Raw genomic sequence first — 26,038 nt, forward strand, 5'->3', positions numbered from 1 at the left:
GGAGGTGGGAGAAAGCCAGGCGGGGATGGGTTACAGGATGGGCATGACTTTTGACATTTCAGAGGTGTTACCTGCCAGCACAGGAGCAATGGGCAGAGCTGCTTAAAACCTTTCCCTAAAGACATTACGGGCCTGGGGGTGACTGTCCACCATGACCTGCCCAGGTAGGACTTTATGATTTATTACATCACTCCTTTTTCATCCACAGATAGTGGGCACATAATCTATAAAAATTCTCTCTCTTATCCCCACTTTTCCTCTGGAGATAAGTACACATTCAGGGTGACTTTTCTTTTTGTGGATGGTGGAGAGAGGAGAAGGAGGCCTGGATTTGCTTTAGGAAAGGTATTTAGGATACTGTGGACAGCTAACGCTGAATCACATAGGGAAAGGTATTTTAAGTGGCTTTATATTTTATCATAATTCTAATTCTAATAAGGTGCATGCATGCGTGTTAATTTCGTGCTAATGGTGATGGCTTCCCTTGGTTAAGTGCTCACAGATGCCAGGCACCGACACTGCTGTCCACACGAGTCCCCAGGGGGTCAAAGGCTCATTCATTTCATACGGGATCAACAGCCTTTGTTTATTGTGAACGTTACCTTTTCTCTATAGAAGCTGATGAAATCGGAATTTCTATCTGTTATTTATTTATTTTTCCTGTGGTGGGTCAAGATGACCTTTATTGTTTAAATCTTTTAGAGAGAAAACTTTTCAGAAAATACTTTGAAATGTGTTTAAGAATTTTTATTTTTATGTTCAAGCCAATTAAAGTAGACTTTTATAAAAAATATGCTTTTTCCCAAGAATTACATAAGGTCATGATGGTGGCTTCCACTGTTTAACTAGAACACGGTCCACATTAATGGAGCATTTTCGTGGCCACAGGCGTTAGGCGGACTGGTTCCTTTTGAGGACGAGCCAGGAGAGAGGGTAAAATTGCTGCTGTGGTCATTTCTCTCCACTAATAGATTTGACGCCTTAAAATACATCATTTAGATAAAACTTTATGCTCGATGTCTTCGATTCCTCAATTTCCCTATATAAACACATCCTAGCTGTTTGACCTGGGGCAAATTACCTAATTGCTCTGCCTCAGTTTCCTCACTTGTGAGGCGGGACTACAGGGTTGTTCGAGGATTAGTGGGGACTCGCAGGTAGGAAAAGGCCGTGTGTTTTATTGCCCTTGCTTCTGAGATGAAAGGGACCGTGTCTGCGTGAGGAGTCCCCTCAGCCTCAGTCTCCCTGACCTCAGATGACTGCGGTTATTTTTATTATGTTACAACGGAAGGCTCAAGGACACGAGGAAGTCTGTTCTTGGCCCACCCAGGGCTGGTGGGGAGATGAGGTCAGCGCGGAGTTCGCGGCCAGCCCTGCCCCCTGCGCTGGCTCCGGTGTGCCCGTCGCCTCGCTGCGGCCTGGGTGCCAGTGCCACTTCAAAGCCAGGCCCCTCCTATTTTTATCCCGGTCCACAGCCTGCCTGTGCACTTGCCTCTAGAACAAAAGGTTCTGCCAGGTCTCTGACTCTTCCCACAATAACAAAAGTAATTGATGTTTCTCATGCTATGCGGTGTTCCACTCAAATGCAACCGGTCTTCTCCCCGTAATCCAGAGGGGTAGTGGGCGTTATTACCATTTACAACCGAAGAGAGTAAGGCCGGAGGCGGAATCCAGCTGTCACCCAACACGAGCCGAGGCAGGACTCCCAGGTCAGGGTGACATCCACCCTCTCGTGGGGTCCAAGGTATCCTAATGGCTTCCACTGTCACAACCCTGACCCTTTCTCACAAACATAAAGTAACACTTTTAAAAAAGTGAATTGATTTAGAACCGAAAATTTAATCTGAGTTAAGCTAAGAGGAATTAAGATGAATAGCCCGTGGCAGAGACGAGCAGCTCTAGCTACAGGACGGCACCTCTTCTGGTGTCTGAGCACGTCCGTCGCATTCGCAGAGTGATTTCAGCAACGTGCGCAGACTGGCTCCCCTTCCACTTGACACTGCGGCAGAAGCCCTGCTTCTCTGCCCTGCTCTCGGCGAGCGGAAGGAGACAGTCTCCTCCATTTAGATAAGAGAGGCAGCCACAGAATTTCCAAAATCTCCACTGGGTGGAAGAAAATTTCAGGTTCACTTTAAGAAGGCAGGTCAAGGGAATATGAGATAGAGACTGTTTTATTAAGAGACTAGAACAAAAGTGACCTTAAAATTCTTCTTATCCCCGACTTTCAGCTTGATTGTGTCTAAATAACCTCAAGGGAACATGTGTCCTGTATTTAAAGATCTAGATAAAGGAATTCCACCTCTACGGAGAATTTTTTTAAGACTTTTCTCATTTGTGGAATCGAAGCAGTTTAAACTCTCACATTCCCACCAACCTAAATGCAAATCTTTTCCTTTCATGTTAAAATCTTTTACCTGTTTACAAAATTAATTTGTTTGTAAATATTAATCCTACTTGTCTGCCGAGCACTGCCTGGCGTGCGCGCCTGTTGGGGCTGGTGCGGTGTCTGCCGCGTGAGAGCCCCGCCCGCCGTATGTAACTGGCGTGGGAGGGGACGCCCCGCCCCGGGGCCACAGGTCTTGGCGAAGCTAACCCGAGTTCCTGGCCTGGCCGTCTGATAGAGAAACGACTGTCAGCTCTTCAACAAACACTCAGCATCTACCTGCCAGGCACTGTTCTAGGTCTAAGCACATCTTAGATAGAGCTGAATTCTAATGGGAAGAAACAGATAAGCAGAATAACTAAATAAAACTTATATTATGTTAGGTAGACATGAGCCTAGGGGACAAATAATGAGGTGGGGGGAGATAGGGAATTTTGAGAGAGAGAAAGAGAGAGAATAGCTAAATCGTGACCAGATATGAGTAAGGCCTGAAGGAGAGAAAGCCAGAGCCGTGCGTGCTGATGTCTGGAGGCAGGAGGATCAGCAGGTACAGAGGCCCTGGGGCACGGGCGTGCCTGGTGTGATCACAGCAGGGACGAGGCCAGTGTGGCCCGGTCTAAGGGACAGGGAGCCCTGGCCGGGTGGTTCAGTGGGTTGGAGAGTCATCCCGTACACCAAAAGGTTGCGGGCTCGATGCCCAGTCAGGGTGCATATGGGATGCAATCTTAGCTGAAAAAAAATCTCTGAGCTCTCTGTTATTAGGACTACTCAACAATGTTTTGAACATTCTAATTTCTAAGTTTCCATTCTTCTGATGATTTTAAACCAAATAGGTGGGAGGAAGCCCAGAAAATAAGGTTTTCTCTTTCACGCAGTGTTTCAGGTGTCCTGTCTCTGAAGTGTATGCACTCACGTGGTCCTAATCCTTCCAGATACAGTGATAATTATTTCTACTCCAATTATTAGCCAGTGATGTTAGTCGCCTGTGTGTATATTCAGGAGCCTCCCCTATATTTCTGTGGATTCTGTTATTATCACCCCTTCAAGTCTCTAAGGTTTTGAAGGCCTGACTAGCGCAGGCCCTGAGGTGCTCTAGCTGGTGTGAGACCAGAGAAGGCAGGTACCATGGGACGTCCCAGGGCTCTTAGACCAAGGCCGTTCTCTCCCATAGGTAAGGGCCAAAGGGAGATGGAACGTATACCTTGAAAGACAAGAGCTACATTTCTCTTTATCGTGGTGAATGTCAGCACCTCTCACCGTTTAGAAAAGTTCTTACTGGTCCTGTAAAGATGGTGAGGAGTCTCTCTAACTGCCTCCGAGGGCTAAGTTGCCACAGCAGAGCTAAAGGCAGGGGTGCGGTGTAGCTTCCCGAGGGCGAGGACCTCACAGAATCATCTTTGTGTATCTAGGCTTGTGGTCAAATACCTGGAAATAGTGGGTGTTCAGTAAATTATGTGTTAAATGAATGAAGGAAGGCAGTGCATAAATACCGTGAAACAAAAATCGGGTCCTTCCCTGGTGACCAAGATCAGGCTTCCCCCACCCTGACTACAGAGGGAAGGAGCCTTATTATTAGGTTTCCGTTAGGATATGGAGATGAACAGAAACACGGTTTTGCTGGGAGTCAATTGTTATTGCTGAAGTTTTAGTGATTAAAAAGATAGAAGCAACACCCCTTATATCGACCCTTTATTCTTCACGTGCAAGCCAAGAATAAACCATCTACGTTCTCTGTGTGTCTAATGGAAAAAGACAGAGACAAAATCGTTAGCATCAGGGATGTTCTGTCAAATCCAGGTTTGCCGTTCACTTTGAATTTAAGAACTTGATTGAGAAAGAAATGCTGTTAAAGTCGTTCATGGGATTCGAACATGCTCGTAAGCACGGCAACGCTTTTCGTTCTGGAGGCAGGATGGGAGACCGTCAGGCGGAGGCATCGCCCCTGGTGCCCACTTGCTGCCCCCCAGGAGTTGGCTAGCAGCACCTCCTGCAGGTGGGAGCGCGGAGGAAATGCGGGAGGGTCGAGAGCTTTCAATAGATGCTATTTCTGCACATTAGACGGGCCAAGCGTTAGCTTCCACAGGCGAGGGTTCAGGGACACAAACTCTCCAAGAAACAAGGAACGTACCACGCACAGAAGGGAGTAAAGGGGCGTTTCCCTCAGAGATGCAGGCAACCCCCACGCTGAGGAAATGAAGCCCCCACGTAGTCTTCACCAGCACAGCATAGAGTTTGAGGGGAGAGGCCTCTACTCCGTTAGACTAGTAACGTTAAACACACCCAAGGAGCTTACGCTTGTTCTCACTTTATTCCATGGACTAAAGTAAGACCACAGGTTACAAATCACTTGAGGAAAGGAAAGAGCCCAGGAGGTCACCATCTGCTCTGGGTGGTAAATATCTTATTTATTTTGTACTGAAACCCAGGACTCGGTGAGTGTGGGCTATGCATGCAAACGTGAGGGTGTGGGGGACAGACAGAAAGCTGGGGGCTCCTAGGATGGCAGGAGGTCAAGCCTAAGAGACTTGGTGGCCTCAGAGCTGTGTGCTCAGGGACAGAGAGTGACCAGGAGGCTCTCCGAGACCGAGGCCCAGCCCAGAGCAGCCCGGCTGGGCTCCACACCTGAGCTCCACACCTGACTCGATTGTACAGTGGGTGGTCCTGGTGCCATGAATACCTTGGAATCACAGCCAGTGGGCCCCCACCGAGATGGATAAGATCTCCTAACATTTTCCTTGTTTCTAGGAGAGTGGACGCTCCCTGTCTCTTCCTGGAAGACCCCTCCCTCCCACCATTTCTGCAGCATCCCCCTGGGAGTACCAGCCTGCTTACAGCTACCCCACCCAAGCAACTGATGGGCTGGAGAGAGCCAACAAGAGACTGACTCCTTGGGAAGCAGCAGCAAGGTCTCCTCTTGGCCTCGTGGACGATGCCTTCAAACCCAGAAACATGCAGGAATCCGTCGTGGCAAACGTGGTCTCCGCGGCTCGGAGGAAGGTGCTCCCAGGGCCCCCAGAGGACTGGAACGACCAGGTGCCCTGCGCTCCACGGGCCCCGAAGGCCGGCGCGGGCTCCTTTGGGAGACGGGAGTATAGTGGGGCACCCCTCCCCATCCACGGTGTGCCCACCCCCTCCCAGTGTGGCCCACAGTCGCCGTTTGCGTATTATAGGCAGCCTTCCAGAGAAGATTCTGAAATAATGTCCCTGGAGACCAGGTCTGATCACTGCCTGGCAGCAGCCGGCTGCAGCTACAACCCACAGCCCCGGGGCTGGAGGCGCCAAACATGAGGGGTCGAAGAGTGGTCGTGCGCCACCCCAACAATCATTTTTAAGGACGCTCCTTTGCAGGGCCTGACTTTTTCAGTAGATTTAGATTCACTTTGGTCTTAGCCTGTCCTCGAAGTCACTTACCTGAGTGAGCGTGTGTAGGCACCCGCGCACCAGAGCGCGAATCACTCCCCTGGGTCCATACGCTGGCGCTTGTACCTAAGTCAGAATCTTAATTCCACTTATCCCATGGATATGGGGCAGTCTAGGCAACCAAACCTGCTCGATTAAAATGAAATTAATATTTTCTTCTCTGCGTCCTGGTCCAGGAAGGCAGGGCTGAAACATGGTGCGCTGGCCGCCTCGAGCAGTGACGCGGAGGAATGTGACATCGGGAAGCTACCGATGAAGCATGCCACTGAATGATCATTACATAAAAAAAGAGTGCCTTGGTGTCAGTTTAAGCATTTCTCAGAAACATTTAAAAACTAATAAAATTCAGATTTTTTTTTTTTTTTTTTTTGTCGAGTTGATACAAAGGCATTCTCAGAAAGAAAGAATTATCTGGGAGTAAGATGATACATTTCAGAGGGACTTTTGAGGTAAATGGTATAATGTCTGGGGAATAGAAGGATTTAGGTATAGGGTTTATTTTTAATCTATTTAAAGCCAGCAGCCCGAGACAGGGGTAGATGAGGGGTTCAGGTGTCCTCACTGGTCAGATGATCTAATCTCATGTTCTTAACAGCTCTGAGGTTCTCTCGCTAGTAGAATGAGCTTTGGTGCATCTATTGTGCATTTTTGTTGCTCACTGTATAAATATGGGATTGACTTTAAAAGAGGGTTAGGTCACCAGTGTTACTACGTGTAGCATCGAAGGTCCAAAAGGAATAGTTGGGCGGCAGGTTTTGTGCTACGTGTTATGTGGAGTGAGGGTTGACGTGAGCGAAAGACTATTGGTGGGACTGAGGAATTGGTGGATGGCTGTGCCAGTCGGTAGGCAACCGAAGGCCGTGACCGTTTAGTTATAGAAAACAGGCCACAGAGCCCTGGAACAAGTGGTGTTTCTTTACAAAGCCAGCGCGAGGCTGCTCCAAGGAAGGTAGACAGGTGCCCAGTTGGTCCCCAGACCCAGCCCACTCCTCACCGCAGTGCCCACGGGTGCCCAACACAAGGGCACGCCGAGTATTTCACATCAGAAGCCAGGATTGAGAATAGTTTCAAACAAAACACATGTCCAGTATTGGAAACTTTCTTAGGTTTTAAAAAGTGATTCTTTTGCTTTGTTTTACTTTTTAACTCTTGGACTTAACATTACGATGGTGTCTTTCTCAGAATAAAACTTTAAATTTTTTCCCAGGGAACAAGTGATCCCTTATCTTGGAAGTAAAAGAATGGGAATTTGAAGAAGTCACTATAAGCTCTACTTCGATGCACCCAGCTTCCTTAGTTATGGAGAAAAGATGAACAGTTTCTAAAGTTACATTGTTAAATTATCTTAAATTGATATGGTGTTAATTCTCTCAAATTAAAATGTCATTACTGATCCTTAGGAGTTTCTATGGAATCTTAAAAAGTAATACCTGATATATCAATTAGTCTGTGTCAGCAAATTCTCGGGAATCCCCTGCATAAAATGCTTATTTGCTGCACACATTATAGTGGCTGAGTCACTCCAGATGCCAGTGTTTTGGGATATGGCTGATTTAGTGGAAAAGACTGCCTGGTGGGGTGAAGTCATATTTTGTTGCTTTCTTTTATGAATTGTAGAAGTTATTTCTGTTTTTCCTAGGGTTTGATGTACTTCGATTCCAGATGTCGGTAGACATTATACTATTCACTGAAACTTTCACCTGATCAAAATAGAGAGAAGCAGACGTCTTAAACAAATGTGATTATAACACAGCCACCCCCTGTCCGCATGCACTAGATCAAAACGCTCAGAGTACTAAGCGCCCCGAATTTATCCCAGACACCACGAGGAGACAAGCCAGGCAGGGGAGCCGAACATTTCACGCCCACAAGGCCATGCCCATCTCATGCTTTCGTTAGAAATCAATGTTTCAAGTCGCACTTTGCAGACATAATTCTGAAAAGCAGAAGTGTCATCGCCAAATCGTCCCGCAGTGTGTGTGTGGCGGGTATCTGTCTCCAGTTTACCTGAGAAGGAGTGAAATGGTGTCGCTCACACGCAAGCTGACGTGCGAGGCGGGACACACGCCCCTGAGGCCCGGTGCCCGTGAGTGGGCACGCGTCCCTCGACGCCTGTGGGATAGAGCAGCCCTCAGGGGGAGCGCTGGCTGTGGGGACAGGCCGCATTCGCGGGAGACCTTCCTTTACTGGCAGCGATGACACGGGTAGAAAGTGTCCCTGTTTCCCTGGGAGTACAGTGTGCCAGCCACAGGGACAGTAGCCTGGCACCTTCCCTCAATCTTGAGTCTATCCTGTCACTGCATGCGTGTGAAGTGCTGGTTAGTAAGATGGCTTCCATTCTGCCTAGTATTTTGAGTTTTATAAATGCACAATTCTAGTCCATTTATCTCTGAATGGGTCTCTTTTATGCGTTGGCACCATAATTCACATGGGAAAGGGCTGAACTATATATAGGCATTAATGCACTGAAACTTTGGATAAAAGTTATTGTAACCAGTAGGCTCAGTTATTAGAATTAGAGAGGAACTGTAGAAATGTTTGTCTTTTAAGGGGCAATAGATTTTCACATTTGATTTCTAGTCAAACAAGAAGTATCTGCACTGTCCACACCTTTTCATTAGAAAGGACTGTTTTCCTGCGAATTAGGTGGACATTTCCGCCTGTGCTTACCCCAGATGCTGTATCCGAAAGATGCGTACTGAAATTCAAGATATGTGAGTAATAAAGGTAACTTGAAAACCAACTCAGAGGCTTTTCATTTTTCCTTATAAAGAATTGTTTTGAATCAGTCTTTACCCCAAAGGAGATCTAATCTTACCTACTACATATTTTTAAATTTTCGTTTCTACAATATCAGCTTCCAGACATATCTAAAGAACTTCATGCTCCCTGGCAACATTTTAAATGTAACATTTTAAAAACTTTAGAAAAAGCTTATCTGAAAATAAGATCAATTTCAAATGCAAGTTAACAGGTTTGATATCCAAACATATTTTTGTATTAGTTTTTTTTAAATTCCTTCCTTTATAGTATGTTGGTAATCAGCCCTAAGCGCAGCCATGGCCAGTGGTAATCGATAGGACGTGGTAACATATCCGTGGAATTTCTAAGCCCCGAGAATCCGCAATAGTAGGTCCTCCACAGGCTGGCCCAGGGCTGATCTGTTGAACGGAAGGAAGCCTTCCTTACAATAAGGCACATTTCAGCATATTTAAGAAAAACTTTGAAAAACATGACTTTGGCTCCTCTTACATGATATTAAAACTATCAATGGAATGTGAGCTGCCAGATCCACCTGTATCACGTGGTACAACTTTTTGACACTTTTTGGGGTAAATTCTGAATAAAATGGCTGTTTGGGGCATTCTGATAAAAAATATTTTTTAAAGAGCTAGCACTTGGAAACACACTTCAAAAATGAGGGCTGTTTTAAAGATTAAAATGACAGAAGGGATCGTAGGGCCTCACTGGCTCCCCCTTCTCAGAGGACTCCCTGGAGCTTGGTGACGAAACATGGCAAAGCGGTAAGAGGGGCAGTGTTATCTCAAGGGGGAGCCAACAGCCTGAGGCAAGGGGAGTTCAAGTCCCAGGCTCCTCACTGGATGACAGCCACCAAGCGGCCCGAGAGCAGCCGTGTCCCTGGCCCCCTTCCTTAATCTGGGGGCTGCACCCACATGGACGTGGGTGTGGACAGAGTGGACGTGACAGCAGTCAGGAGGGGCAGCGAGCTGATCCGGCCTGGGGGGAGGTGGCCTGCTGGTTTTTCCTGCTGCCCCATGTGTCATTCATACCATCACTTTCTTCCAGACGGGCACATGGACCTGAGAAGGATGCCGTTTTCAAAAGGGAGGGTGAGGTTACCTATCTTCCCATAACTGGGGACGGTTTAGACCTTCGTGCCAGTTAAATGCCTCTGTCCTTGAATTCCAATGACTCTCTGGTTTCTATTTATAGTAGCTTCAACTCTGACTTGGCAACACAAAATGCCTGTAATTTATTGAGGTTGGCACTTACTAGAAGGCTAGGAAGAGGAAAGAGAACCCTGATTTTGTGATAAAACAGTCAAAGTTCAATGCTCGGCTAAGCCAGGCACCCTGCCCAAAAGAAAACAAGCCGGGGGAAACCAGGTGTGTGCCCTGAGGGGTCCTCCAGGGCTGCTACTGCACCCTGACCTGGCAAGTACCCGGATTTCTCCCTTTCCATAAAAAGGAAGAGACCGAGAAAGAAAGAAAATGAACTGTTCGAAGTCTAAGATGCCATCACGTCAGAAAAATCAGAGCTATGAACAACTTGTGTGAGGAAACTGTGAAAGAATTTGTAACACATTTTCATTTCACCGTCACCTTACTCTAAAATTATTCCTAGAACAGAGACACCAAGACAGGGCCAATCCAAGATCAAAAGAGGGAGGGAAAGAGCGAATTTTAGCCATAAGTACAAAGCATATATTTTTACTACCACAAAGAATTGGTATTTATGGCACACATATTTCCATAAACATGTGCACTGCATTCCCTTTAAGAAATCTCCCTCCAAGTGTTAAATGACCTACCTTAATATTTTCCCAAGTTGTTATTATTTGAAATTATCAACTGCAAGATTTGATTCTAAGCTAAGAAAAGAGGGGCTTTCGTGAAGACCCCAGAATTGAAGGTCAGCAGGTGGTCTCATCTGATTTTTAATTTCTCTGACAAAGGGAAGCATTACATTTGATTGGCATGAGTGGAATTCTGTTCAGACCCACACTTTTGTGAGTGTGCAATGAACTGACCTGGAATTGTTTCAAAGTGACAGAAAACTCGAACCCTGTCCCTGAGTGGGAAGCTAATATAAATGGGCTCACCTCAGTCTGTGGCCGTAGCCCTTTGAAGAGTTGAAGGATGAAGCCCTAGGAAGGAGAGTGGCAGGTCTCAGTCAGGGGATGCCTAGCAGTTCCTCTAGAACGTCCCACTTTTGACAAGGGCACAGAAAGCCCCTCTGCGGCAGCGCCAGGAGCCAGCGTCGGATATGTTCACACGGACCAGTCGTCAGCAGTCTCTGTCACTCCCCACTCGGTGCCACATCAGCACTGGGAGCCAGGGATGGACCAGGGACTAGAATGTGGCCTCGGTTCCCGGGGAGCCGATCGTTCCAAGGAGGGCGCAGGGTGAAGACACAAAGACAAGGACATTACGAGAGCAGCAAGAACAACCTACCCGCAGCGTGGAGCACTGTGCGTGGGCTGTGGAGTCCCACGGAGGGCTTTCTGCAGGAACTGATGGCAGAGCTGAGACCTAGAGGCCCGGCGGCAGTGCCGGCGGAGGTGGCCACAGCCGAGAGCAGGGCTGCTGCAGGCAGAAGGGGCAGCCCCCCCTGCCCGCTGCACGCAGTCGGGTGCTACTGGATGACAAGGGGGGAGCAGGAAGCAGGGGTTTCCCTGAGGGAAGGGTGAACCCCTCTGCGGAAGGCCAGCTACGGAGAGCGCTCGGCTCCAACTCCACTCTGCCCAAACGGCCGTGGCTGACGGGGAAATGCAGAGCGAGACTTCAGAAACTGTTATTTACGGACACTGCACTCGGAATCTCATGTAATTTTCGCAAGCGATGAACTGTTATTCTTTAAAACATTTTTTGCCCAGCCACAGTGGCTCAGTTGGCTGAATGACGTCCTGTGCACAGAAAGGCTGCCGGTTCTTTTCCCAGTCAGGGCACACGCCGTACCAAAGGCAACGCATAGATGTTTCCCTCTCACATCAATCTCTCTCTCTCTCTCCTTTCCTCTCCCTCTAAGCATATCCTTGGGTAAGGATTATAAAAAAAAACATTTTTTAAGCACTTAAAAAGGTTGAAACTATTTGTAACTCACTGTACAAAAACAGGTGTCTGGCCAAATTCAGCTCCTTGGCCACAGATGGCTCATCCCTGCTGCAGGGCAGCCCCAGGGCGCCCTTGAAGGTTTCAGCAGGAGTGGGCAAGAGCAGCCTCTCGGAGGAAGCGGATCCCCGCAGCACCGGGAAAGGGAGGTCTGGGCGCAGGACAGAGGGAGGGCGACAGAGAGAGCAGAGCTGCCAGTCTTCCCACGTGAGCCCGCAGGCCGCTCTCGCCTCCTGGAACACTGTGTAAAACATCCGCCACACAGAACGTCCCCGAGTGCCCCTGCCCACCCCTTTCTCAGTCACTGCTCCCCCTGCTCCCCGTCTCCCCCCCTCCCTCATCTCACCGCCACCCTCCCAGGCACGCTGCTGGCTGCCAGCTGGCTTCGTCCTTCAAAGCCTTTCAGCAGAGCAGAGGACGGCGCTGGCCCCAGCAGCCGCTGCCCTGACTTCTGGGAAGATGACGGTGGCTGAGTGAGCGCCAGGGTGACCCGACCTTCCCCCAGGCCATCTACACCTGTCAGATGTGGTTACAGTCTCAGGGATACTCATTTTCCCGTTGACAGGAATAAGAGCCTTTTTCCTTTTAAATTTGCATTTGGCAGGTGAAGGGGTGCCGCCTGGGACACTGAAATGCTGACTTCCTTTCCCGCAGCACAGCTGAGACCGTACCCTTGCCAGGTCATCCTGATTCCAAAGTATTTTAAATGAAGTTCGCCGCAAGAATGCTTTGGTACCAAAAATTATTTTTAAAAGATTAAGAACTAAAATGGGAATGTTTTGGTAGGTTTTCAAAATTCACAGGACTGTTGAAACTAGAAGGGGACCTAGAGAGCGTGTGATGAAATACAGGTGGGATTTAAAAAACCACAAAGAGCACCAGGGTCTCTCCCTTCAACGCTGTGTTCTTCCTTCAAAGCACTGACTACGGAGCCTTTTAAGGGCAACGTGGGCTAGATCCCGGGTGGCGCCGTTGCCGGCCTTTGGAACAACGCTGTTTCCCAGGTCAAGGTTGCTGTGCTGTCGGTTCCATTTTAGGCTCTAAGACCTCGATGTGTGTAGACCTGAGCCAGCGTTACGCTGCCCCAGACACAGCCTGTGTTAACACCTCCTCCCTTCCTGGCTTGCAGACAGAGGCGATGTCATTGGCAATTGTCAGGAGAGTTTTATGTGGCACTACATCATTATCTCCATCCCCAAATCCTCCCAGGGTGGGGAGACACGAGACAAAGGCTCCAGTAGGAGATGTATAATAACCTGCGTCTAAAAGAGTGTGGCAAAGGGAGCCAGGCTGAGCCCCTCTAGCAACTCACGGTAACCCAAGTGTCGCTGGAGTCCGGAAACTTCCAGGCTATTGCAGCCACACAAACAGCGGAGATTCAAGAACCTTACGGAGATCTGTCCACAGGATGTGTGAAAAATCGTGACAGCAATTAAAACAGAAATGAGACGAAACTAAAACAGAAATTTCCCAAGTGTATCATGGATTTAAAAAAAAGGGGGGGGGGGAGGAATAGGAAAGAGCGTCACAAACACCAGGCCATTCTGCCCCGTGGGCGCCTAGCTCCTCTGACTGCATCACACCTCCCTCGGTCCGCACTCAGCTCCCTGGGTGAGGCAGCGAAGGGGCGCCCTCCAGACTCAGCGCAGCCTCCGCTCCCACAGCATCAGTGGAGATCTTACTCAAGCGATCAGGGAAAGCTCAAGTACGCCTTTATGTGGCATAATTTGCCTGTCATCAGGATGCATTAGGTATGTCTAGGTGCCAAGCTCTCTACCAGGGCTGAAGGGCAAGGGTGGAAGCAAGAAGACAGAAAGCTCTGTGAGTCCCCCCAGCACCGTGCCAGTGGCCTCTCCAGGGTCCAGACGCGGGGGCACGTGGCCGGCTTTCCTGACGTCCAGGAGGTGGACTCGCAGGGTCCGGGTCGGACTGGCTGTGGGCTGCAGGTTATGTTTAGGCTTCGTGGCTGGAACCTCTGACAGACAGCGTGTCACTGGTGTCCCTGCGAGGAGGAGGACTGCAGCGAGCAGAAAGCACAGGGGAAGGAGAGCGCCCTGTGGGACAGACATGGTAAGTAGGGGCATCCCAGCTTCACTGTGGAAAGGGGTCCTGAAGGAGAGAGCCCCAGGCAACAGTGACCCTGGACAGTGATCATGCAGCTGCCCCAGGTGCCAGGTGCCAGGTGCTGGAGGGTCTGCCCGGGAACGCACTGGATCCCCGCAGCGCGCTGCGAGGAGGTCGCCATGTGACCCCCGCCCACAGATGAGGAAAGTGAGGGACACAGCGGCGGGGTGGCCTCCGAGATGTCGCACCGGTAGGGGTGGACTCGGGCCCAAACCCAGGCAGGAGGCTGCCCAGCCCGGCCTTCCAGTCGCTGCGTCTCAGACGCGGACGGCCCGGCCGGGAAAGTAACCCCGCCCACGCCCGTTCTAAACACACCGCGGGCGCCCACGCGCAGCCCACGCGGGACCGCAGGTGCGCTCAGCGCGGACTCGGGTGGCGACGGGTCTGTGCAGAGATAAGGAACCTCCCTGCCGTGCTGCCAGCGTGGACGCCGCAGTCCGCCCGGGCGCCCGCGACTCTGCCAGGGCAGCGCCTGACCGCCGGCCAGCTCACGCCCGCGCCAGCCCGCAGCTGTCACTCCCGAAGCTGCAGAGTGACCTTCAGTGGCCGTCCAGGCGAGCCGCGCCCTGGAGGGAGCGTGAGAACCTCAGCCCCGCGCCCGCTTCCGACGCCTGAGGGAGACCACAGGACACATTCCCCCAACGCCAACGCACGTCCTGCGCTGCGGCCCGGCCTGCGGGGGCACCTGCCGCCCAGGCCTCGGGCAGGTGGGTGGAGCAGGGCAGCGCCGCTCCCAGCGGGGGAGGACGCTGCGGAGACCACCCGAGCCCCTGTGCCCTTTGACGGTTCCCCAAACCTCCAAAGGAGGGGGTGTGGACGGGGCTTCCGCCTGGTCCCCTCTCGGGGGGCGGGGCCTCTGCCAGGTGCTCTCTCAGGGGGCGGGGCCTCTGCCAGGTGCTCTCTCAGGGGGCGGGGCCTCTGCCAGGTGCTCTCTCAGGAGGCGGGGCCTCTGCCAGGTGCTCACTCAGGGGGCGGGGCCTCTGCCAGGTGCTCTCTCAGGGGGCGGGGCCTCTGCCAGGTGCTCTCTCAAGGGGCGGGGCCTCTGCCAGGTGCTCTCTCAGGGGGCGGGGCCTCTGCCAGGTGCTCTCTCAGGAGGCGGGGCCTCTGCCAGGTGCTCTCTCAAGGGGCGGGGCCTCTGCCAGGTGCTCTCTCAGGAGGCGGGGCCTCTGCCAGGTGCTCTCTCAGGGGGCGGGGCCTCTGCCAGGTGCTCTCTCAAGGGGCGGGGCCTCTGCCAGGCCCTCACTCAGGGGGCGGGGCCTCTGCCAGGTGCTCTCTCAGGAGGCGGGGCCTCTGCCTGGTCCTCTCAGGGGGCGGGGCCTCTGCCAGGTGCTCTCTCAGGGGGCAGGGCCTCTGCCAGGTGCTCACTCAGGGGGCGGGGCCTCTGCCAGGAGCTCACTCAGCAGGCTTCTCAGGAGACGCACCCTGAAGCCATTCCCGTGTCTCGTGCCTCTTCAGCTTCCTGCGCACTAGACTTCACCTGGGATTTGTCCCACGGAGAAGAGACCTTGTGCCCCACCGCCAGCTCCCGCTGCCTTCTCCCTAGTGCCCGGGACCAGCAGCACCCACCCTGCTGCCGAGGCCGGAGCAGAGATCTCCTCGTTTTCTGTCACCCTATCCCTTGCTCAACACGTCGGCCATCAGCCCCCATGAGCTCCCCTTCCTGCTGCCCACCTGGCCCCACCTTCCTCCATCTTCAGGGCACTGGGCCAGGCCCCTGACTCCCTCGGGCAATTGTAGCAGGGTCCTGCCGCATCTTCAGGCTGCTCTTCTCACAAGAGCCAGGATAACAAAACAGAAGTGCCTCCTGGTTGCTCCTTTGCTTTAAAACCATCAGTGGCTCCCACTGGTTCCCAGGCTAAGGTCCACACTCCTGTGAAGCGCCTGGTATTTCATCTTTTCCTACCTTTCTCCCTCCCTTCTCACCAATAACCCCTCTCCTGCGTGCACAGCCCACGGTCCAGACAGCTGACAGTCCCCGCTCCTGCGGCCGCAGCCCCCGAGCCCCAGCTCCCGCGGCTCTCTGCTTGAAGTGCCTTCTCGCCTCCCCCACCCTCACCGTCTTTCCAGTCTCAGGCCATAGGAGCACCTGTCTCTGAAGCTTTCAGTGACGACTGTCTCTCCCCACAGACAACCCGCTGGCCGAACCCTCCCGTATGTCCGCACTGCTCCAAGGCAGTCGGGCACATGCCTGCCCGTCCGCCTGTCTCCTCCTCACAGACACGGTTCATGGCTGAAACTACTGGCCACAGGAGCAGGCACTGCGATGAAATGCTGGAGAGGTGCGGCCCGCAAGTGAAACCACCCTTGCTCTCGCAACTTGTTTATGACCACAACATAAAACCATTCAGGCCTCTGGCCGTGAGTCTCCACTGTGTCCCTCTCCCACCACCCACAGCCCCGAGGGAGCAGCCAGTTAGGAGACAAGGAAGGAAGAGAGAGATCACGGCAGTGACAGCAGAAGCCTTGGTTCTGAGCTACCACCAGAGACGCATCATGGGCTCACTCAAGGTCAGAGGGCTTGCTCAAGGTCACCAGGCTCAGATAGGTCCGTGACGTGATTGAACTTCAGAGTAAAACATGTTTGTCGTGTTTGGGAATTGAGGGAAGAGGGAGTGTCGTGTTTGGGAATTGAGGGAAGAGGGAAGTTAGAAGCAAGAGAAAAGGGAGGAAGGACACATGACAAAGGCGAGGAACATGACTCATGAGTCCAGGTCTTCCTGGTCATCTGTGGCCCATCTGGGCTGGGATCCGGTCCTCCGCACCCCTCCTCTGTCCCACCCTCCTCAGCGGGTGCCTCAGCTCCCAGTAGCTGGAGGGAGGACAGGATGCAGGGGCAGGTGCTCAGCAGGGGGTGGGGTCTGTGTCAGGCCCTGGTTCTGTCTTGGGCAGGATTCACCCCAGGACAGAACAGAATATGGGTCCACCCCTGCCCCCATTACTTAAGTCAAATGGCTCTTTCTTATTTATAAATGGCATGTAACTTACTCGTTTGCTGAAGTTAGGATATCTGTCTATCTGGATTTTGTGATATTTATATCTTGGACGAGCTGAGTTTCTCCCTCCATTCCTGACACGTGAGGGTTGCCTGTTCTAGCACCATCCTGGTCCTCACTGATGCTGTCACCGTGGCAGTCCCCAGCCACTCTGCGTCTGGTTGCCCATCTATAAACGTGGTACTTCATGTCCCTTTAATCCCCACGAGTCCATTAGAGACCATTCTCTTTCATCTTCCAAAGCAAAACAATTTACAGTGCTTCTTCTCTGGCTCGTCCATCCTACTGACTCATGGAGAACAGGCATGCGGTCTGGGGCGGGGGCAGCACACACCTGGTTTACTCAGTCCACAGCTATTTATTGAGCACCTGCCCTTTCCAAGCTGCTGAGTGTTTGGTGATGAGCAGAGCGGCTACGCTCCTGCCCTGTCCAGCACACAGTGCCCATGGAGCTCGCAGTCCATCGGATCCAGTGCTGGAGCCTGGGATCAGCCCAAGTGTCTGATCCGGAGCCCACCCTCTCAGTCACCGGTAGCCGGGTGGCCTGGGTTGGAATCCCCGTTCTGTCACTCCCTGGCTTTGTGACTTGTGCAAGTTTCTTAACCTTTCCGTCCTGCTGTTTCCTTGTTTTCACAACAGCAAATCCACTGTCCCAGGTGCCTCTCCTGACCCACCTGACTTGGCCTGACCGCTGCACTGCCAGACCCTGTGCCCGGGAGCGGAGACTGTGGCTCTTGGGAAGCCCAGGAGCTGCTCTGCAGCACGGGCCTAGCTCTGGGCCAGTCTGCATCTGCTAATCAAACAGCAGAGGGAAGAATAGATTTCTCTGTTTCTTGTTTTGTGGCTCTTGCTCTTGGCATCTTGTTTCTTTATGTGCAATGTATACAGATTTTTATAAGCTGCCAGTTTCCCTGGGGACTCTTTAAGGCGGGAGAGGCCGGGGCCTACGGAAGATTAACGCCTGTCTGTCAGGTGCCTTAGCGCTGCCATTCTGGGAGCCCTTGAAAGCCACTCTTGGTGTCTCTGGTTTTGGTTCACCCGTACAATAGGAGCACAGTCCTTGGTGTCCCAGTTTTACGGGGGGGCGTGTCTATTTCTTATTAAGCTGCCCATGCTAAGCAAGCCCTGGGCTTTGTTTTCTGTCCCCATAAAACTGCAAAGGTACAAGTTCATCCAGGTCAGGGAATACCTTCAAAGGGTGCACTCTGCGTACCTCTGGGTAATTCATGGCCTGGATATTCCAGCTTGTGGACACAAACAAGGTTTTGTTTTTTGTTTTTTTCAACCAACATTCGAAGCTGTTTTTGGCTCCTGCTCAGCCAGGTTGCCAGGTTGCCCTCACAGTCTGTGCAGGCGGCTGTTGAGTCCAGTGGCTTGGTCTCCCGGCTGGGTGACCACCTAACGCAAACTCACATGATGCTGAGATCTGCATCCACTGAATCGGCGTATTATCCAGCTCCACTCTCTGCCTTGAGCGGTAAAACACTGCTGGAGAAGAGAGAGAAATGAAGAGGCCTGGTTAACAAGGAGCCCTACTGTTGGGCCCTCAGAGGGACCACACCGGGCCCTGGACTGTTCTCATGGCCTCACCCTGCTCAGGATTCTGCTGAGTCGGCCTCACATTAGGAAAGTTGACTGTTTACAACTGTTGGAACATTTTCTCACTGACTCCGCAGTTGGGTGTGCCTTTGGAATAACAAAAGAGGAATAAGCTAAATAAATGTCTTGTTTTAAAAGGATTTTCTGTTTTAATAACAATATCTAATATAATTAATGTAATTACTTTAGGTTCTTTGTTACTCCCTGGGAGGAATGATACTTTTTTATATTCTTTAACTCCGTCAGGCTCATAGAACATCTGCTCAGCACAAAAGCTTATTATTGCATCCCCATGTCCCAAAGTGCCTAAAGTATTTCTTATTTAATTTTAATTTTTTTGGTGTTTTTGTACTTGTTTAGAATTATTTATTGTTATTATTATTATTTTTTGTATTTTTAATTGATTTATTGGGGTGACATTGGTTCACAAAACCATATAGGTTTCAAGTGTACAACTTAACAAAACACCATCTGCACACAGCATCGTGTGCCCATGGCCACAGTCAAAGTCTCTTTCCATCTCCATTTGCCCCCCTTTGCCCACCTCCATGTACCCCACCCTACTTTCTCGATGGCTATCCCCACACGGTTGTCTGTGTCTATGTGTTATTTTATATATATATATATATATATATGTGTGTATATATATATATATATATGTATGTATGTGTGTGTGTGTGTATATATATATATATACACTATATATATATATATTTAAGCTAAATAAATTTCATTTTACCCTCATTTTGAAGGAAATATTGAAAGTAAACAATAAAAACTGGAAGTGGGAATATATACCGGATTCTAGCTTGTGACTTTTTTTTCCACGACACACATCCCAGGGACCCTCTGATGGCGAGAGAGACTATTAATCTGGAATGGAAGAGGGATCACCCAGTTCAGCCATCTCCCATTGGTGGGGAGAAACCAAATCCCAGAGAGACGCCGTGACCAGGGCTCAATCCCTCACCAGTCCAGTGACCACCACAGCACCACACCAGTCATGTGACCCCACCTTAGGGCAGGGCCAGGCCTGGGCTCCTGACTCCTGGACACTGACTTCTCTCAACTCCATCACCTTTGGTCTTGTAACAGGCAGTTCCTCCTCCCCCAATATGATAAACATATTTAATAAACTTGGTAGATTTTGCAAATTTAGCTTCTTTTGAGTACCCAATGACTGAGATTTATGAAAAATAAGCAAAAATGATCTATTGGAACTCAAAAACAAGGCAAAAACAACAGCTAAGAAACACTTTTCATTCGATGGTGTAGCTCTTGGCCTTCTCTACAGCCTCAGAGATGGGAGACGAGGCCACATCAAAGTTGCTTGAGAATGCCATTATACTTGAAGATAAAATTCTATTATTTAACCATTTTACATTTTGAAATAAACTTAGAAATGTATTTAAATATTTAGTGATAAATATTTCATCAGGGTTCTCTGCCATTGTCACTACTTATGAGACCCAAATAAGTTGTGAATTAGGCTCCATGGAGCTGTTGATGAGGCGCCAGGTGAACTGGAGACCGTCAGGAGAGAACCTCAGAACTCCACGCACATGTGAGGTCAAAGCTAGGGACAGAGCGAAGCTAAGTATCCTCGTCATTGCTCATGATTAGGCAGCAGGGAACCACCCTGACAGAGGGACCACAGCATCTCTTGGGGACTGGACCCAAATTACAGATGTGATCACGCCAGGACAGCTCTGATGCTCACCTTTATAGGATTTTACACAATTGTAAAATTCCCTCTAAGGGCACAATAGCAACTCTCACTCGAGATGATTTTCGGACACGTTAGAGCTTGGGCCTCCTCTTTGAAAAACATACTCTAAGATTCCAGTGGGCAGTCCAGGCTCTTTGCCGCAGCACATTCCAGACTCCGCAGGCTCACGGAAATTTTAGTCCCACAGGGGCAATCAGAGCCAGCAGGGATTTCTGCCCGTGTTCTTTTGTTTTAAGTGTGGACACAGAAAGCTCAGCTGTCTCATGCTGGTTTGGATCCACATCTACCAGAGTTCAGTGTGAGGAAGGAAAGTATCTCCGACACGAATCCGCTGTGACGTCAACAGGGCTGCAGGTGTCCAGAGCGTTTATTTTATGGGTAAAGTCTCATGAGCAAAAACTGAAGGAGGGTGTGGTAAGCACATTAATAATAATAAATGCCCAGTCAACAAAATAGAAAGGGAATTATTCCATAAAAATCAAACTCTATAAACTATGGAGTTAAAAAAACAGGTAAAAAAATTTCAACATTAGAGCAAAAATAACCAAGGGTGTCAAGCAGCATGCTGGGCAAGTAGTTGAAAAGAATGACTTTTAAAGGAAATATCATTTCTTCCTGGCAGTTTTTGCTCCAAAATGAACACAATTGGACAGATGCTAGCAAAGAAAAAAATGGTCACATTTTTAATACTATCACTGCCCCCGCCCCTCAGTTCTCTAACTTAACCTTCATATTTCCAAAATGTGTTTAGCTAATTTTAGGGATTTTCCTCCAGTTGGAAAATTTGAAGAACATAAAGAAGAGGTTAATGGAAGAAAGAAACCGGAGGAGAGAGGATGGGAAAGGGAGTAGGGATGGTGGGAAGAGAGACTGAATCAGACGGGGGGAGAGCAAGGTGGTGCCACAGGTGGCCCAGGCCGCCCTCCCCCTGCGCCTCCACCAGGTGCCCCGTGTGCTAGGCCCTGGGGCTGCGGCAGAAGCGAAGCGAAGTCCTTCCCTTTGTGGGCTTCTGTTCCAGTGCAGGCTGGCCCGCTTTTTCAATGAAGGGCCAAATGATAAATATTTCAGGCTTTGTGTCCCACGCATTCGCTATCACGACTCCCTAACTCTGCCGCTGCTCCTGGCAAAGCTGTGTCCCATGACTGTGTTCCAATAAATCTTTATGAAACAGATGGCAGCTGATTTGGCCCGCAAGCCATTGTTTGCCACCGTGTGCTAAGTGGAAGGGGACAAGTGAATGCGTAAAGCCATTTCAGGTGACGGTAAATGCCATGAAGAAAAGTCACACAGGCTGCGGGGACAGAGGCAAGGGTGTGGGGAGCTGCTTTCTCAGGTCATTAGGGAAGGTCTTTCTAATGACAACAAGGCAGAGCCCCTAAATGATGTGAGGTGGTCACAGAGGGTGGGGTCCAGCCATGTGGACAATCCATCTCTTCTACTGGGGGGAAGGAGGGGAAGTTGGCAAACACGGCTGGGACACTGTGGATGTCCCCTCTGATCGCTTATGGAGAGGGAGGCCTCAGCTACACTAACCACACTTACCGCCTCTCTTGGTTGTATTTCTAGACTCTCTGAAGATAAGACATTCTAAAAGTATTTTGGGCAGATAAGAAAGCTACAGAAGGACATTTAATAGGGTTTTAATTTTATTTTTACTTTTCTAAATATATTTTTATTGATTTTAGAGAGAGAGGAAGGGAGAGGGAGAAACAGAAACATTGATGGGCTGCCTCCTGCACGCCCCTTACTGGGGATCGAGCCCCAACCCTGGGCATGTGCCATGACTGGGAATCTAACTGGTGGCCTCTTGGTGCACAGGATGATGCTCGACCGACTGAGCCACACTTGCCGGGCTTAATAGCGTTTTTAGAGGAGGCAAGCGATGCAGTTGGGGAGGAGATGGACATACATGTAACAGTGACTGCTGGACGGTGCAGCAGCTCTGAGGAATGCCGTGCTAGCCGGACAGAGAATGAAGCCCTGCTAGCGGAGAGCTCGCGTTCTGAGGGCCAATGTGTCATTACCTAAGGAAGGCAGAGAGTGGGCGGGAGAACTTAGAAAATGTCATTAAATGTCTAAATTGTATCTAATCAGCAGTATGACCTAAACATAAACGTGAGGGCCCCCGAGGAGTTCTGCAAAGTGGAAGTAACAGGTGATACCTAATGAAGGTGAAACTTTCTATTAACAGCGGCTGTACTGAGAAACACCCGGGAGGAGGCCTGTTGTTCCCGCCCAATTGTGGGTTCATCTCTCGCTAGTCTTACAAAAGACCCAAGTGTAAGTCAACAAGGCCAAGTTTATGTCACCGAAGCTCAGGATAAAAAGTGTAATAGAGACAACTGCCATTCAGGAAATGGGGTGGTATAGAGCTTAGAACTGGGAGCAGACAGAAAAATAAACTTGATAATTAGGAATGATCAGTACACATGTGGCATTACTTTCTAAACTCTAAAGAACAGATACAATCTTGTTTTATGAGAAACGAATGATAGAAATCATTCACGTCCAGACAATAGAGATACCTGTGTGAGTCAGAGGTAACAGTGCCTCTCCTGAAAGGTGACATCACACCTGGTGAGAGGGCAACGGGTCGCCCCGGCTCCCTCCCCACGCCTGCTGGGGCTGGCGGCTGACGCTAGGCTGCCTGAAGTCTGTCCGAAGAAATTAGCAACTAACTGACAAGGAATCTTCACTTTTAGATGTAATCTCAGAATAAAACCATGAGGTTTGAGTGCCAACCACAGAAACAAATCCTAATTCAAGCTGATGTCTTCTCGGAGAGCAGCAGCAGTGGTCACACCGATAAGCCACTTGACCTCACAGAAAGCCAGGAAGGGGGAGGCGATGGAGAGGCAGACGGAGTCTCCGGGGACAACACGGCCCCGAAGTCCTTTGCTCTCTTTTTGGCTCAGTAAGTGACTCATTGTTGTAATCTTGAGTAAGTCACTTAAGTTCCAAGCACTCGACTTCCTTCCATCTGGTAACAATGACCTAATAGAAAGAAATCCTGAAAATACACGAGACGACTTCCTTTTTATCAGTATCAGCGGCTACCAGTAAAAGGTGACAAAGAAAAAGAGAAAGATGCATAAAGCAAAAGTACGTCATTCCTCATCGCGGCGTCTCCCGCTGAGTGAGCGGTGTCCCCCCTGGAAATGCTCCCTGAGCTGCTTCGGCCTGGGTCGGGAATAGTGAAGCCCCGACACCGGGCTCCGCGTTCCCGCACAAACAGGCTCTCACCACGCTCTTTGTCTAGGAGAGAAGCCGCCGGTGTCTTTCCTGAGCCCTCGTACTGTGTGTTCAGACTGTGTCTTAATCTGCTCGTTTAATTAAAGAGCTCTCACCACGTGTGACAAGCGGTGGCTTTGGCTCAGGACGCACCCCTCGTGGAGTAGGGTTCGGATTAGTGACGAGGAAGACGGAGGGCTTCAGGCAGGTCTCTTTTCCACAGTATCCATTTCAAAGTTGGCCTTGTTATTACTTTTAATAAAGCAGAAAGGGAAGGGTGCAGGCAGAGTAAGGGTTACGTCTGTGGGTCCCAGAGTCCACGGGCCCGGCTTCAAACCCAGGTTCCGCGCACCAGGGGGAGGGGAAGAAGCTACTTGATCGCGCACAGTCAGACTTCTCATTTGCAGAATGGGGTTAGAGGCCTCATCTGTGTGTTCTGCTTTGAAGGGTCAATGAGAAGAACACGTGTATGAAAATTACACAGTGTCTGACGCATAATTAAACTTGGTTTCGGTAAGTGAGGGAAAAGTGCAACCGTGTCAAGCAGTTCTTCAGCTACTCAGAGCTTTCAACAAATTACTCTTTAGAAAGAAGTGGCGTCTCCAGTTCTCCACGGCCATCCACCAAGTTTAGAGCAGGTGTCACACCCAGTGTTTTGTGTCTCTATGGGGACAGATGTGAATTCTACACCAAACCCTATAGCACCTCTATGTATTATTTCAGATCCAAAACTATGAAATGTCCATTATTCTGAAGAGGCTATTTGTACATCGGACATCAAAATGCAAATCGTCCTTCTGGCAAACAGCAGTTTGGCACCTAAGGGCTTAGCAAAGCAGGGACAATGGCATGGACAAACAGGAATGACAGGACAGGGCGAACCCTTGCCTTCTTCAGCTGCAAGTATAAATAGTCGAGCCTCGTAATTACATGGCCCTGTGTGATTTTACAGTATAAATAAAGCAAAGGGCACTTGTGACACACGCAGCTCTCTGGGAGCCCAGGCCCCTCCCTGCCCCGCACACGTCCTGAGCCAGGACTGGAGAAAGCAGGTGACTTGGCCACGAGAAAGAAACAACACGGGGGTGCACAGAGCCCATAAACCAGGACTGTCAGTAACTGCAACGCTCAGGCGAGGGCTCCTGCCTCCTACTGTGCGTGCCCTTTGTTTCTATGGCCTTTGATGCCTCCGCTGCTGGCCTGGCGCTGTGAGCAGGGGGAGGAGAGAGGTGCGCACACTGAACTGTCGCTCAGCACTGCCGGTCCCTGAGGACACAGCGGAACCTAACTCACCTGTTACCGTCCTCGCCTCCACCGTGGTCACCCTCTCAGTTGAAGGTGGACCTTGGGTTGATTTTACCTTTGGTGTCCTTCTCTGAATATTTATATTAAATGAGTTTTCCTGTTGTTATTGCCATTTTGGCTGCTTTGCCAATTAGTTCAATGAAAATGGCCATATCTGAATGGTCGCGGACAGCTGGGCATTCCTCAGGCCCTGTAAATGCACCTTCGCCTCTCAGCTGAACAGTTAGAAAGGACTTGTCAATCACAGCGAGTTATTATGATGATTATAACCAGAATCATGGGGCTTGAAAAGGGTGATTTAATTCAGTGTCATATTTCTACACAAAAAATCTTGCAGTTCATTAAGGATAAAGTCTATATATTAATTATACACATAATATGTTATTATATGTGTATAGATACACAAATACTTTTTCAGCATAAAGAAATTCTTAAGTAATGTTCTTTGGGAATAAAGATTCTGGCTCAAGGATTCTATGAATCCATATAACCAAGATTTTCCATAAAGCAAATGGCATGGACTAGAGAGAAGTTCAGGAGAAGCTGGAACACATGATGCTAGAATGCGTGTGATTCAGAGGACCGCACAGCTGCTTCCTGTCGTCCAAGAAGATCCAGCCGTCTCATTCCAGTGACTAAGACGGACAAAAGATGTAGTTAAACCAAATGAGCTGGCTGCAGTTCCAAAATTAACTCTTCTGGGAGACCATTAAAACCCATATTTAAAAAAATCCTTCATGCTCCTCCCTCTCTGGCTTTGATTATTCAAAGGGGGGAAGTGGGATCTGAGACCTGCCAGCAGAGAGTTGCAGCGAGTTCTACGTGTGAGGAACCGAGCGACTTCACTTCACCCGGAGCAGGTGGCCTGGGCCCACCTGGTTCTCTCGCCTTTCTCCCTAGAACTGCCAGTCTGGGGTGACCTGGGAACATGTCAGGAGAGTGGAGAGAAGACCAGAAACATGTACCCGCCACTGCCTATCTCCTCTTGTTGGTACAAATGACACACTGATTCCAGAAGGACTGAGGACCCCAAAGTAGCGCATGATGGACACCTGGTTCAGTGGAAACAGTGTGGAAACTGGAGTAAGGGGATCCATCTGAATCCTGGTGCTGCCGTCTCGCAGCTGCGGTGGTCAGGACTATGTTGGAAGTTGCCGAAACCCAATTAGAAGTAGCTTAGGCTCAGGACACCAACTGGGCAGGACAAAAACACAGTTGTCACTGGGACAACTGGATCAGGGCCATGAACGCTCCCAGGTCCTTGTCTTTGGGCTCTGTCTAGATGTCAGCTTCCTTCCCTGGGACCAGAGCTCTCGATGTGGCTCCCCCTGGCTCCTACAGGACCAGGTCCCCAGACAGAGAAGAGGGCACTCTCCCCATCGGCTCCCTCACCATGTGCAAG

At 50.1% G+C, this 26,038-nt stretch overlaps 1 protein-coding gene across 1 annotated transcript in view; it reads left to right on the forward strand.

Moving 5' to 3' along the window:
- Positions 1–5,836, forward strand: part of SYNPO2 (synaptopodin 2) — a 123,473-nt gene extending 117,637 nt beyond the window's left edge. Inside the window, exon 5 of the mRNA XM_087815901.1 lies at positions 5,129–5,836. Within this exon, the coding sequence (XP_087672027.1) occupies positions 5,129–5,671 (543 nt within the window). The 3' untranslated portion in view covers positions 5,672–5,836. The remainder of the gene's footprint in view (positions 1–5,128) is intronic.
- Positions 5,837–26,038: the final 20,202 nt, after the last annotated feature.

The sequence above is a fragment of the Miniopterus natalensis genome, chromosome 4 (genome assembly GCF_054644295.1).
Source record: "Miniopterus natalensis isolate mMinNat1 chromosome 4, mMinNat1.hap1, whole genome shotgun sequence".
In the NCBI taxonomy this organism is placed as follows: domain Eukaryota; kingdom Metazoa; phylum Chordata; class Mammalia; order Chiroptera; family Miniopteridae; genus Miniopterus; species Miniopterus natalensis.